General features: G+C 43.1%; 1 protein-coding gene across 2 annotated transcripts in view; it reads left to right on the forward strand.

The window, feature by feature from the left end:
• Positions 1-13,423, forward strand: part of LOC311531922 (discoidin domain-containing receptor 2-like) — a 158,844-nt gene that overhangs the window by 99,240 nt on the left and 46,181 nt on the right. For both annotated transcript variants that reach the window (XM_084649782.1, XM_084649783.1), the window contains exon 7: positions 7,411-7,597. In XM_084649782.1, coding sequence (XP_084505908.1) covers positions 7,411-7,597 — 187 coding nt within the window. The remainder of the gene's footprint in view (positions 1-7,410; positions 7,598-13,423) is intronic.

The raw sequence follows: 13,423 nt of genomic DNA on the forward strand, positions 1-13,423 counted from the left end.
CAGTAGGACCCGTTGTAGTCTCCCCTTTAACCAATTCCCTATCCACCTTTCAATTTTCCTATTGATGCCCATCTTATCCAATTTAACTAATAATTCCCCATGTGGCACAGTATCAAACGCCTTACTAAAATCTAAGTAAATTAGATCCACTGCGTTTCCTTTATCTAAAAAATCTGTTACTCTCTCAAAGAAGGAGATCAGGTTGGTTTGGCACGATCTACCTTTTGTAAAACCATGTTGTATTTTGTCCCATTTACCATTGACTTCAATGTCCTTAACTACCTTCTCCTTCAAAATTTTTTCCAAGACCTTGCATACTACAGATGTCAAACTAACAGGCCTATAATTACTTGGATCACTTTTTTTCCCTTTCTTAAAAACAGGAACTATGTTAGCAATTCTCCAATCATACGGTACAACCCCTGAGTTTACAGATTCATTAAAAATTCTTGCTAATGGGCTTGCAATTTCTTGTGCCAATTCTTTTAATATTCTTGGATGAAGATTATCTGGGCCCCCCGATTTAGTCCCATTAAGCTGTTTGAGTTTCGCTTCTACCTCAGATATGGTGATGTCTACCTCCATATCCTCATTCCCATTTATCATGCTACCATTATCCCTAAGATCCTCTTTAGTCTTATTAAAGACTGAGGCAAAGTATTTGTTTAGATATTGGGCCATGCCTAGATTATCCTTGACCTCCACTCCATCCTCAGTTTTTAGCGGTCCCACTTCTTCTTTCTTTGTTTTCTTCCTATTTATATGACTATAGAACCTTTTACTATTGGTTTTAATTCCCTTTGCAAGGTCCAACTCTACTTGACTTTTAGCCTGTCTCACTTTATCCCTACATATTCTGACCTCAATAAGGTAGTTTTCCTTACTGATCCCTCCCTTCTTCCACTCCCTATATGCTTTCTGCTTTTTCTTAATTACCTCTCTAAGATGCTTGCTCATCCAGCTTGGTCTACAACTCCTGCCTATGAATTTTTTCCCCTTTCTTGGGATGCAGGCTTCCGATAGCTTCTGCAGCTTTAATTTAAAATAATCCCAGGCCTCCTCTACCTTTAAACCCATAAATTCTTCAGTCCAATCCACTTCCCTAACAAATTTCCTTAATTTTTGAAAGTCAGCCCTTTTGAAATCAAAAACCCTAGTTGCAGATTTATTTTTGTTAATCCTTCCATTCAGTTTGAACTGAATTAGCTCATTAGCTTCTTCTTCAGTACCCTTCTCAGTTCCCTGCCGTTATCTATAATCTATGAGTTATCCCATGATGCAGTGTCATTAGTGCCAATATGCACCATCACCAGGGGATCCTTGACTTCAGAAGCTCATCCAATCTGAGCGTGACCTCTCGTGTGAGTTATGCCAGAGTAAAATACAACTCAGGGTAAGTACGGGTGACAGAACCGAGCCCTACATACTAGTCACCCATTAGCAGTATTGATCTGTAGCATTCACATTTACTACATTTAGAATGAGAAACAATTATCCAGTGACTTCAGCAATGAAGACTGGCAAATAAAAAGAGTCAGCCCTCTTGGTGTAGAATTATATTATCTTGCCCCTGCTTACCTTCTAGAAGTTTCTAGATTCCAGTAACCCAGTCCCCTTCCACACCCCAACAGTTCTCAATTCTCAAGTTTTATGCCTTGAAAAATGGGTTGAGAGCAGGTTTAATACAAGAAAGCCAAGCCAGTAGCAGATCTCTCACAAGAGCTTAATACTGCAGAACAAAGCTAAGCAGAGAGTGGGAAAGAGTTGCTTGCAGCTTTGTATGCATTGAGAAAGTTTCATTAGTTCACTTTCAGCAATAACAGTCCTAATTCAAACTGATCACAAGCCTTTGGAGGCACCTTTTAGGAAGCCATCCGTTAGCACACCTGTGGAGAATGTTACTGGAGCTTCAGAAGCAGAGGCTCGTAGTACAATACACCCATGCAGGCTGAGGATCCTGGTGGAGACGATGGTCACAGTAACGGTCGAATCCCCTCCAGAAAAGGGAGACTCATTTGCAGAGGAGAGACGGATATATGCTGTCAGGCTGGGAGGAGTCACTAAAGGAGATTCGCAGCTCCAAGTAGTGCTGACAGTAATGACTTGGCCAAGAGAAAAGAAGGATGATGTCCCTGGCTTATGAAGGAGCAGGACTTCTCTTTGGTAGAGGAATGGTAGTCATTCCTGAGTGCCAGAAAAAGAAATTCTCAATTACATCTCTCTCTCTCTCTCTCTCTCTCTGTGGGTTTTATATCACTGCCCATCATCGTAGTATCTGAGGGATAATAGTGAAGTCCATAGAGGATTTCATGAGGTGCACCAAGACATGCTGAGACCCAAGGCCAGAGCAATGGCTTGGCATGATCTGGGATATTGGGGTTATCATAGAAGGATGCTCATTATGTAAAAAGAGTAGCCACCGTGATCCAGGAAAGCTGTTATGTTTCCATGCTTTCCATGAAGGAGAATTCCCACTCTGGCAGAGTGGCTTTTACCACCGTGCTTAAGAACATGCTTAAGAACTGTGTCAGATCAATGATCCATCTAGCCTTGTATCCTGTCTTCCTACAGTGGTCAGTGCCAGATTCCTCAGAGGGAATGAACAGGGCAATTAACAAGTGATCCATCCCCTGTCCGCCACTCTCAGCTTCTGGCAAACAGAGGCTAGGGAAACCCAGAGCTTAGGGTTGCATCTCTGACCGTCTTGGTTAATAGCCACTGATGGACCTATCCTGGATAAACTTATATAGTTCTTTTTTGAACCCTGTAATAGTTTTGGGCTTCACAACGTCCTCTGGCAACGAGTTCCACAGGTTGACTGTGTGTTGTGTGAAGAAGTACTTCCTTATGTTTGTTTTAAACCTGCTGCCTATTAATTTCATTGAGTGACCCCTGGTTATGTGAAGGAGTAAATAACACTTCCTTATTTACTTTCTCCACACCAATCACAGTTTTACAGACCTCCATCATGTCCCCTCTTAGTCATCTCTTTTCCAAGCTGAAAAGTCCCACTCTTTTTAATCTCTCCTCATACGGAATATGTTCCATACCCTTAATAATTTTTATTGCCATTCTCTGTACCTATTCCAATTCTAATATCTTTTTTGAGATGGGGCAACCAAAACTGCTTGCAGTATTCAACTTGTGGGAGTACCATGGGTTTATATAGTGATAGTATGGTATTTTCTATCTTATTATCTATCCCTTTCCTAATGGTTCCTAACACTCTGTTAGCTTTTTAGACTGCTGCTGCACATTGGGCAGATGTTTTCAGAGAACTATCCACAATGTCTCCAAGATCTCTTTCTTGATTGGTAACAGCAAAGTTAGACATCATTTTGTATGTGTAATTGGGATTATGTTTTCAAATGTGCATTACTTTGCATTTATCAACATTGAATTGCATCTGCCATTTTGTTGCCCAGTCATTCAGTTTAGTGAGATCCCTTTGTAACTCTTCACAGTCTGCTTTGAACTTAACTATCTTGAGTAATTTTGCATTGTCTGAAATTTTGCAACCTCACTGTTCACCCCTTTTTCCAGATCATTTATGAATATGGTGAACAGCACTGGTTCTAGTACAGACCCCTGGGGGACACCACTATTTACATCTCTCCATTCTGAAAACTGACCATTTATACCTATCCTTTGTTTTCTGTTTTTTAACCAGTTACTGATCCATGAGAGGACCTTCCCTCTTATCCCATGTCTGCTTCCTTTGCTTAAGAGCCTTTGGTGAGGGCCCTTGTCAATGGCTTTCTGAAAGTCCAGGTACACTATATCCACTGGATCACCTTTGTCCACCTGTTTGTTGACCCCCTCAAAGAATTCTGATAGATTGGTGAGGCATGATTGCCCTTCACAAAAGCCATGTTGACTCTTCCCCACAAATCAAGTTAATCTATGTGTCTGATAATTCTGTTCTTTACTGTAGTTTCAACAAATTTGCCTGGTACTGAAGTTAGGCTTATTGGCCTGTAATTGCCAGAATTGCCTCTGGAGCCTTTTTTAAAAATTGGCATCACATTACCTGTCCTCCAGTCATCTGGTACAGAAGCTGATTTAAATGATAGGTTACATGCCACAGTTAGGTTAGGTTACATGCCACATGATAGGTTACATGCCACATGCCTGCAATTTTATATTTGAGTTCCTTCAGAACTGTTGGGTGAATCCCATCTGGATCTGGTGACTTATTACTGTTTAATTTATCTATTTGTTCCAAAACTTCCTCTATTGACACCTCAAACTGGGACAGTTCCTCAGATTAGTCACCTAAAAATAATGGCTCAAGTGTGGGAATCTCCCTCACAACCTCTGCAGTGAAGACTCATGAAAAGAATTAATTTAGCTTCTCCACAATGGCCTTATTTTCCTTGAGTGCTCTTTTCTAACCTCGATTGTCACAGGCTCCCTGATTTTGATGTACTTAAACTTTTTTTTTTGCTGTTTGTTTTTGAGCCTTTGGCTAGTTGCTCTTCAAATTCTTTTTTGCCCTTCCTAATTATACTTTTACACTTGACTTGCTCCTTTCTATTTTCCTCAGTAGGATTTAACTTCCAATTTTTAAAGGATGCCTTTTTGCCTCTAACCATTTCTTTTATTTTATTGTTTAGCTATGGTGGCACTTTTTTGGTCCTCTTACAATGTTCTTTTTAAATTTGGGGTATACATTTAATCTGAGTATCTATTATGTTTTTTAAAAGTTTCCATGCACCTTGTAGGCGTTTCACTTTGGGGACTATACCTTTTAATTTCTGTTTGTTTAACTAGCTTCCTCATTTTTGTGTAGTTCTTCTTTCTGAAGTTAAATGCTACTGTGATGGGATTCTTTGGTGTTTCCCTCAACCAGGATGTTAAATTTAATTATTATGGTCACTATTACCAAGCGGTTCAGCTATCTTGACTTCTTAGATCAGATCCTGTGCTCCACTTAGGGCTAAATCAAGAATTGCCTCTCCTCTTGTGGGTTCCAGGACTAGCTGCTCCAAGAAACAGTCATTGATGGTGTCAATAAATTTTATCTCTGCATCCTATCCTGGGACGATACGTAGCCAGTCAATATGGGGATAGTTGAAATCCTCCACTATTATTGAGTTTTCTATTTTGTATAGCATCTAATCTCTTGGAGCATTTCACAATTACCATCATTATCCTGGTCAAGCGATTGCTAGTATATCTCCACTGATATATGCTTATTATTCAAGCATGGAATTTCTGTCTCTAGAAATTCTATAGAACAATTTGATTCATTTAAGATTTTTACTTTCTTTGACTGTATGCTTTCTTTCACATATAGTGTCACGCCCCCACCAGTATGACCTACTCTGTCATTCCTATGTATTTTGTACCCTGGTATTACTGTGTCCCATTGATTATCATTGTTCCACTCATTTAATACGAGGCACTCAAGTTCACTCATCTTAGTGTTTAGACTTCTAGCATTTGTATCTTATGAAATTTGTCATCTGTCTGCCATTATGTGATGAAACTGAATGGGACTCTTTTTCATTTGACTTCTCTTCACTTCCTACCTGTGCTTTATCAACTTCCGTCCTTCCCTCCTTACTAGGATATAGAGAATCTTCCTATTATAAGACCCTGTTTTCAGTTTGTTCTAACTTTGCCAAACTTGAACAGTTCTGGCTGAAATTTTCTGTGCAGGGTGTCTGTTTCAGGCTGATTTTTTTTTTTTTTTTAAGTTTCAGGAAAAACAGTTCAGCTGCTTCCAAGAATGAAATTAAGGAAAAATACGTTGTTTTGCACATGTTAAAAACGTCTTACAGCCATTTCATTGAGAGGTTCTAGAGCTTCCATGCTGTAGAGCAGGGCATGAGATTTTGCCACTGGGTCACCCTCATGCCAGCGAAATGCCTTTTTCTGTCCGTCCCTGTGAAAACCTGCTGAAATTTGGATAAGATAAAAGGCTCTGAAAAAAATCTCAGTTTGCAAGTCCTGAATAGAGAGATGTTAAAGTCTGACAGTTCAGTTATCCAAAGAGAAAGGATAAGAATCTGTCCTCCTAATCAGATAAGATAAGAATCTGTCCTCAGGATAGCCCAGCAGTTAGGATACTTACATGGGGGGGGACATAGGGGTTCAAATCCCTGCTCCTGAGCAATCATTCAGATCTGGGTCCCCACATCGCAAGTAAGTGCCCTATCAGCTCCTCCTTCATGTCAAAGTCACAAATGGTTTTGGGTTGACTGCAAGTGCATTTTTCAGCAAATAAACTATTAGTCTGAAAAATTGCCATGGAGGTTGGTGATCCCCTTCCACGCACAGGTGAGTTCCATGCACAGATCAAGGAGACACAATCAGGCCCATACTGTTTGACACTGAAACTCTATTAAGGGTTTCCAGAACATTAGAATAGCCTGCAGGAGCGAAATGTCTGAAGTATGTTATCCTCATTCCATTGGGGCTCTTCTGTCTAAGAGGTTAACTAAGGTGCCCTGGAAAGTCCTGCCCAAATCCAAAGCCACCATCTCTCAAGAGAGTCAGAGTTTGGGTGTGTTCTGTCTACAGGCTGGATTTGGAGGTTCCTTGCTCAGGTGCACAGGGGCAGGCAAAAGACTCCCCTTTCACACGTCTGCACAAGGGTCTCCACGGTAACTGCCCTGGCCCAATCTGCCCGGTGGCGCACAGGGACTGTTTACTCCTGCTCTCCCAGGGGAGGGGAGCAGGCAGGGTCCACAAGAGCCGGTGCACCAGAGAGAACAGTCTGTGCCAGCCCAATGAGAGGAGCAGCCTTCCTGTGACAGTTTCCCCAGCACTGTCCCTGGGCAGGCAGCTCCACACGGCCCCCTCCACAGCTCAGTGGCAAAAATCCCAGGATTGAGCCCCACCTATTTGGTGGAACTGAAATGTCCCTTTTGAGAATCTCCGTTTTCTTTCTCAAGAGTTGTCCATGGCTGTGTTTTGCTCTCACTGGCAAATGGTTCAGATCAGCACACAAACTGCTGGCCTTATCCAGTGCTGGGCTTGGCCCTGCCTAAACCACTCAGCAAGAGAAAACTGCCTATTTATGTTCCTGAGCTGCTTATGTTCTGATCACAAAGGGGCTTGACAGACTCTGGAAAGACTCTGAGCCCAGTAATACCTTCTCCAATCTTTGCTTTTGCACTGGCCGCTTGGCTACATCTTCACATGCAGGATTAGAGAAAAGGGTTCTCATTGTCCCTCAAAACAGAAAAAGCTGTCGTGGGTCAAGGAGTGGCTGGGAACATTCAGGAGACAGTCGGGACTGGAACTAGGTACTCATCTCTCCAGGGTGTCGTAGGTATAATGAAATCAATCCTTTCTCAGTACCAAGAGAGGAGTAGAGGTCCGGTCAAACCCGGAAGAGTCTATGATTCTGTTCTCTCTCTTCTCTGGTGCTCTGTCTAACCATGAGCCATTTCTTGCTAGGCATTTGTATGGAGGTCTGGGCCAGCTAACAGATGGTGTACTGGGACTGGACGATTTCACACAGAGTCACCAGTACCGTGTGTGGCCAGGGTATGACTATGTCGGCTGGAAGAATGAGAGCTTCAGCACAGGTTTTGTCGAAATGGAGTTTCAGTTTGACCGGCAGAGGAACTTCACCTCTATGAAGGTACTGCAGTCTTCCCATCTCCCCAGATCTTGGCTTTGTCTGTGTGGCACACAGGGTCCCAGAGTCTCCTCGGCATTCTGGTTCTGGACTGATACCGCCATGCGTGTTCTGTTCAGTGTTTATTTCAATAAGCAGTTGCATTGCCTCTGGCTCTGTTTGTTTGTGGCCTTTAGTCTGTCGCAATGAATTACTTTATGGGCAGAAATATTTGTAGAAACAGCTAATTTGAAGCGAATTTTAGAGAATATTTTGAACTTGCAAATGCAAGTTTTCTCACTGGAAATGTGATTCTAAAAGCCACTTCCACTCAGTGAAGGTACAGAAACATACCAAGTAATATACCAGACATCCTCCGATACAGACAGGAGAAAAAGGAATCCCTAGAACAAATTGTTAAATTAAAGAGAAACAAGTTCCCAGGACAGAAGTTGTACCGCCAGGAATTCTGAAAGAACTTAGAACTTAAGAACAAAGCTGCCTAGCTGCTAAAAAATATATGCAATCGCTCATTAAAATAAGATACTATAGCACAGAATTGTAAGATAGCAAAAGTACCTACATTTAGAAAAGGAGCTGGGTTCATGCCAGGATTTATACACCAATGAGCCTTACTTCAGTATCAGGAAAATTGGTTGAAACAATAATTAAAGACAGAGATATAGTGTGCCTAGATTACCATGACATGACAGAGGAAATACAGCTCCTGTTAAGGAGAGACATGCCTCTCCTGTCTCCTATGGTACTTTGAGAGTGCCAGTAAAATACTTGCTAAAAAAGGAGCAGTTTATTTGTGTTTTCAAACAGCCGTTGGGAAAGTCCCGTACAAGTTGTCATTTGTGAAAGGTGAGAGGTCAAGTTCTGTCATGAGTTAAAAACTGGCTAAGAGATAGTAAACAAACAGAAAGATTAAGCAAAAAGAAAAGGAGGACTTGTGGAACCTTAGAGACTAACAAATTTATTTGAGCATATGCTTTCGTGAGCTACAGCTCACTTCATCGGATGCATTCATAGAATCATAGAATATCAGGGTTGGAAGGGACCTCAGGGGGTCATCTAGTTCAACCCCCTGCTCAAAGCAGGACCAATCCCCAATTTTTGCCCTGGATCCCTAAATGGCCCTTTCAAGGATTGAACTCACAATCCTGACTTTAGCAGGCCAAAGCTCAAACCACTGAGCTATCCCTCAGTGGAAAATACAGTGGGGAGATTTTATACATAGACGGGTTTCAGAGTAACAGCCGTGTTAGTCTGTATTCGCAAAAAGAAAAGGAGTACTTGTGGCACCTTAGAGACTAACCAATTTATTTGAGCATGAGCTTTCGTGAGCTACAGCTCACTTCATCGGATGCATACCGTGGAAACTGCAGCAGACTTTATATATACACAGAGAATATGAAACAATACCTCCTCCCACCCCACTGTCCTGCTGGTAATAGCTTATCTAAAGTGATCATCAGGTGGGCCATTTCCAGCACAAATCCAGGTTTTCTCACCCTCCAGCCCCGCACACAAATTCACTCTCCTGCTGGTGATAGCCCATCCAAAGTGACAACTCGAGTTGTCACTTTGGATGGGCTATCACCAGCAGGAGAGTGAATTTGTGTGGGGGGGTGGAGGGTGAGAAAACCTGGATTTGTGCTGGAAATGGCCCACCTGATGATCACTTTAGATAAGCTATTACCAGCAGGACAGTGGGGTGGGAGGAGGTATTGTTTCATATTCTCTGTGTATATATAAAGTCTGCTGCAGTTTCCACGGTATGCATCCGATGAAGTGAGCTGTAGCTCACGAAAGCTCATGCTCAAATAAATTGGTTAGTCTCTAAGGTGCCACAAGTACTCCTTTTCTTTATACACAGAGAACATGAAACAATGGGTGTTACCATACACACTGTAACGAGAGTGATCACTTAAGGTGAGCTATTACCAGCAGGAGAGCGGGGGGGGGGGGGGAAACGGGACTTTTGAAGTGATAATCAAGGTGGGCCATTTCCAGTAGTTGACAAGAATGTCTGAGGAACAGTGGGGAGTGAGGGGGGGAATAAACATGGGGAAATAGGTTTCAGGGTAGCAGCCGTGTTAGTCTGTATTAGCAAAAAGAAAAGGAGTACTAGTGGCACCTTAGAGACTAACCAATTTATTTGAGCATAAGCTTTCGTGAGCTACAGCTCACTTCATCGGATGCATCGGATGAAGTGAGCTGTAGCTCATGAGAGCTTATGCTCGAATAAATTGGTTAGTCTCTAAGGTGCCACTAGTACTCCATGGGGAAATAGTTTTACTTTGTGTAATGAACCATCCACTCCCAGTCTCTTTCTATCCCACCATCAACCTCAGCCTGGACCAGTCCACACAACAGATCCACTTCCTGGACACTACGGTGCTAATAAGCGTTCAGCCTGGACCAGTCCACACAACAGATCCACTTCCTGGACACTACGGTGCTAATAAGCGATGGCCACATAAACACCACCCTATACCGGAAACCTACTGACTGCTATTCCTACCTACATGCCTCCAGCTTTCATCCAGTCCACACCACACGATCCATTGTCTACAGCCAAGCTCTACGATACAACAGCATTTGCTCCAACCCCTCAGACAGAGATAAATACCTACAAGATCTCTATCAAGCATTCTTACAACTACAATACCCACCTGCTGAAGTGAAGAAACAGATTGACAGAGCCAGAAGAGTACCCAGAAGTCACCTACTACAGGACAGGCCCAACAAAGAAAGTAACAGAACGCCACTAGCCATCACCTTCAGCCCCCAACTAAAACCTCTCCAGTGCAGCATCAAGGATCTACAACCTATCCTGAAGGACGACCCATCACTCTCACAGATCTTGGGAGACAAGCCAGTCCTTGCTTACAGACAGCCCCCCAACCTGAAGCAAATACTCACCAGCAACCACACACCACACAACAGAACCACTAACCCAGGAAACTATCCTTGCAACAAAGCCCGTTGCCAACTCTGTCCACATATCTATTCAGGGGACATCATCATAGGGCCTAATCACATCAGCCACACTATCAGAGACTCGTTCACCTGCACATCTACCAATGTGATATATGCCATCATGTGCCAGCAATGCCCCTGTGCCATGTACCTTGGCCAAACTGGACAGTCTCTATGTAAAAGAATAAATGGACACAAATCAGACGTCAAGAATTATAACATTCAAAAACCAGTTGGAGAACACTTCAATCTCTTTGGTCACTCGATTACAGACCTGAAAGTTGCAATTCTTCAACAAAAAAACTTCAAAAACAGACTCCAACGAGAGACTGCTGAATTGGAATTAATTTGCAAACTGGATACAATTAACTTAGGCTTGAATAGAGACTGGGAGTGGATGGGCCATTACACAAAGTAAAACTATTTCCCCATGTTTATTCCCTCCCACCCCCACTGTTCCTCATACGTTCTTGTCAACTGGTGGAAATGGCCCACCTTGATTATCACTACAAAAGGTCCCGTCTGTCCGTCACACCCCCTCCCCCCCCGCCCCTGCTGCTCTCCTGCTGGTAATAGCTCACTTTAAGTGTCAGGTTTCAGAGTAACAGCCGTGTTAGTCTGTATTCACAAAAAGAAAAGGAGGACTTGTGGCACCTTAGAGACTAACCAATTTATTTGAGTATAAGCTTTCGTGAGCTACAGCATACAGTTTCCACAGTATGCATCCGATGAAGTGAGCTGTAGCTCACGAAAGCTTATGCTCAAATAAATTGGTTAGTCTCTAAGGTGCCACAAGTACTCCTTTTCTTTTCACTTTAAGTGATCACTCTCGTTACAGTGTGTATGGTAACACTCATTGTTTCATGTTCTCTATGTATATAAATCTCCTTTTCTTTTTGCGAATAGACTAACACGGCTGCTACTTTGAAAGAAAGATTAAGAAAGATGAGCTAAATTAACAGAATCTGGTACTAGCATCGGTGTTGTTTAGTATATTAATTAATTGTGTAGAAAAGGGGTGAACAGTCAGATGGGAAAATTTAAGTAAGTCAAGACTAGGGGAGACTGAGAGGACGGTGAATGGGCATCACAATGAGGGGTGACATTCAGTGCTGACAAATGCCAAGTAATGCACACTGGGAGGAATGATTTGTGTTGGGATCTCATCACCTGTCACTGGACCCTTCTTTTCTGCTGTATCTTTCCAAGACAGGGTGACTGGTACTGAACAGTTTTCCAGGGAAGGGCATCATACCATTTTACATAATGACATTATATAAATTATATATTATTATTTCCTGTCCCATTCTTTAGGTATCCTCACAGTTTTCTCTCTAGTGTCACTGCACACTAAGCTGGTGTTTTCACTGCAATGTCTGCATCTATGCCCAGTATCTCTCCATCCAATGAATGTCCCCCCAGTAACTACCACCTTCTGCTCCCCCTGGCAATCTGTTGGATCTGCCCCCAGCAGGGTGCAATAGAATCATAGAATATCAGTGTTGGAAGGGACCTCAGGAGGTCATCTAATCCAACCCCCTGCTCAAAGCAGGACCAATCCCCAACTAAATCATCCCAACCAGGGCTTTGTCAAACCTGACCTTAAAAACTTCTAAGGAAGGAGACTCCACCACCCCCCTAAGTAACCCATTCCAGTGTTTCACCACCCCCCTAGTGAAAAAGTTTTTCCTAATATCCAACCTAAACCTCCCCCACTGCAACTTGAGACCATGACTCCTCATTCTGTCATCTGCTACCACTGAGAACAGTCTAGATCCATCCTCTTTGGAACCCCCTTTCAGGTAGTTGAAAGCAGCTATCAAATCCCCCCTCATTCTTCTCTTCCACAGACTAAACATAGGAAGTCTGCACAGTGGTATGGGATGTGAATGGCTCAGCATGGACATTAGATGCCATCTCCCTCCAGAGGTTTAGTCAGTCAGGGCAAATGTACATGATCAAGTACTTTGGACTTCAGGGAAAGCAAGAGATGTTAATTGGCCACTTAGGTGTAGTTCACACCCAATTAACACCCCACCCCCAGTTCTCTGGAGCCCGAAGTATTTGACCATGTGTATGCTGCCTTTGCGAGTTGAGGTTGTGCTAAGTTCTCCTGTTTTTTAGAGGACATAGGATGACCTCAGTTTGCACTGGCAGTGTACACAGGACTCCAGGGGGCTCTGAGGGTGTTAATTGGCCAAGTAGCTGTAATTCACAGCCAATTAACACCCTTGGCATTCCCTGGAGTTGGAAGTATTTGAGCTGTGTCAGAGACCAGGACATGGGTGGTCGTTCCTAGAGGTTAGCACAGGAGTCAGTAGTCAGGAATAGGAGCTGAGGGTCAGAGTCGGGTTACTTGGAGTGAGGCAAGGCTGAGTCCAAGGCGGGAGCAGGGCTGGGAACAAGCAGGTTCAGGAACCAACACAGCTCTGGGAAAATGCTTTGAGGTTGGATGTTGTCTACTGGTTCCCAAGATTGCCTGTCCATACTGTAGCCTTCCTAGTCCACCAGGAACTAGGGCCCTCCCCCAACTCATCTAGAGTTGAAGATTCAGTGGACCAATACTCTTGTCTGCAGACTGTTATGGGTGGCAGTGGCGGGTTGGAGTGGTTTGGATATGGGTTCTCAGTGTAAGGCTTTAAAAATGATATGTGAAAGAAGGGGTATATCTTCAAGGACTTGTAATCTGTTACCTGAAGGCCACTAGGTTTACCCAATCTATAAACTTGAAGAGGCCTAGATATTGGTAGTCTAGTTTGGTGGATGGGTGGCTCGATTTAAGTTCTGGGCAGAGATCTGCACCTTGTCCCCTATGGCCAGATTGGGAGCAGCCTGATGGTCTTCTTCCGTGAGGTGTTTATA

The sequence above is a fragment of the Lepidochelys olivacea genome (genome assembly GCF_965140295.1).
Source record: "Lepidochelys olivacea isolate rLepOli2 genome assembly, chromosome: 16".
NCBI lineage: Eukaryota > Metazoa > Chordata > Testudines > Cheloniidae > Lepidochelys > Lepidochelys olivacea.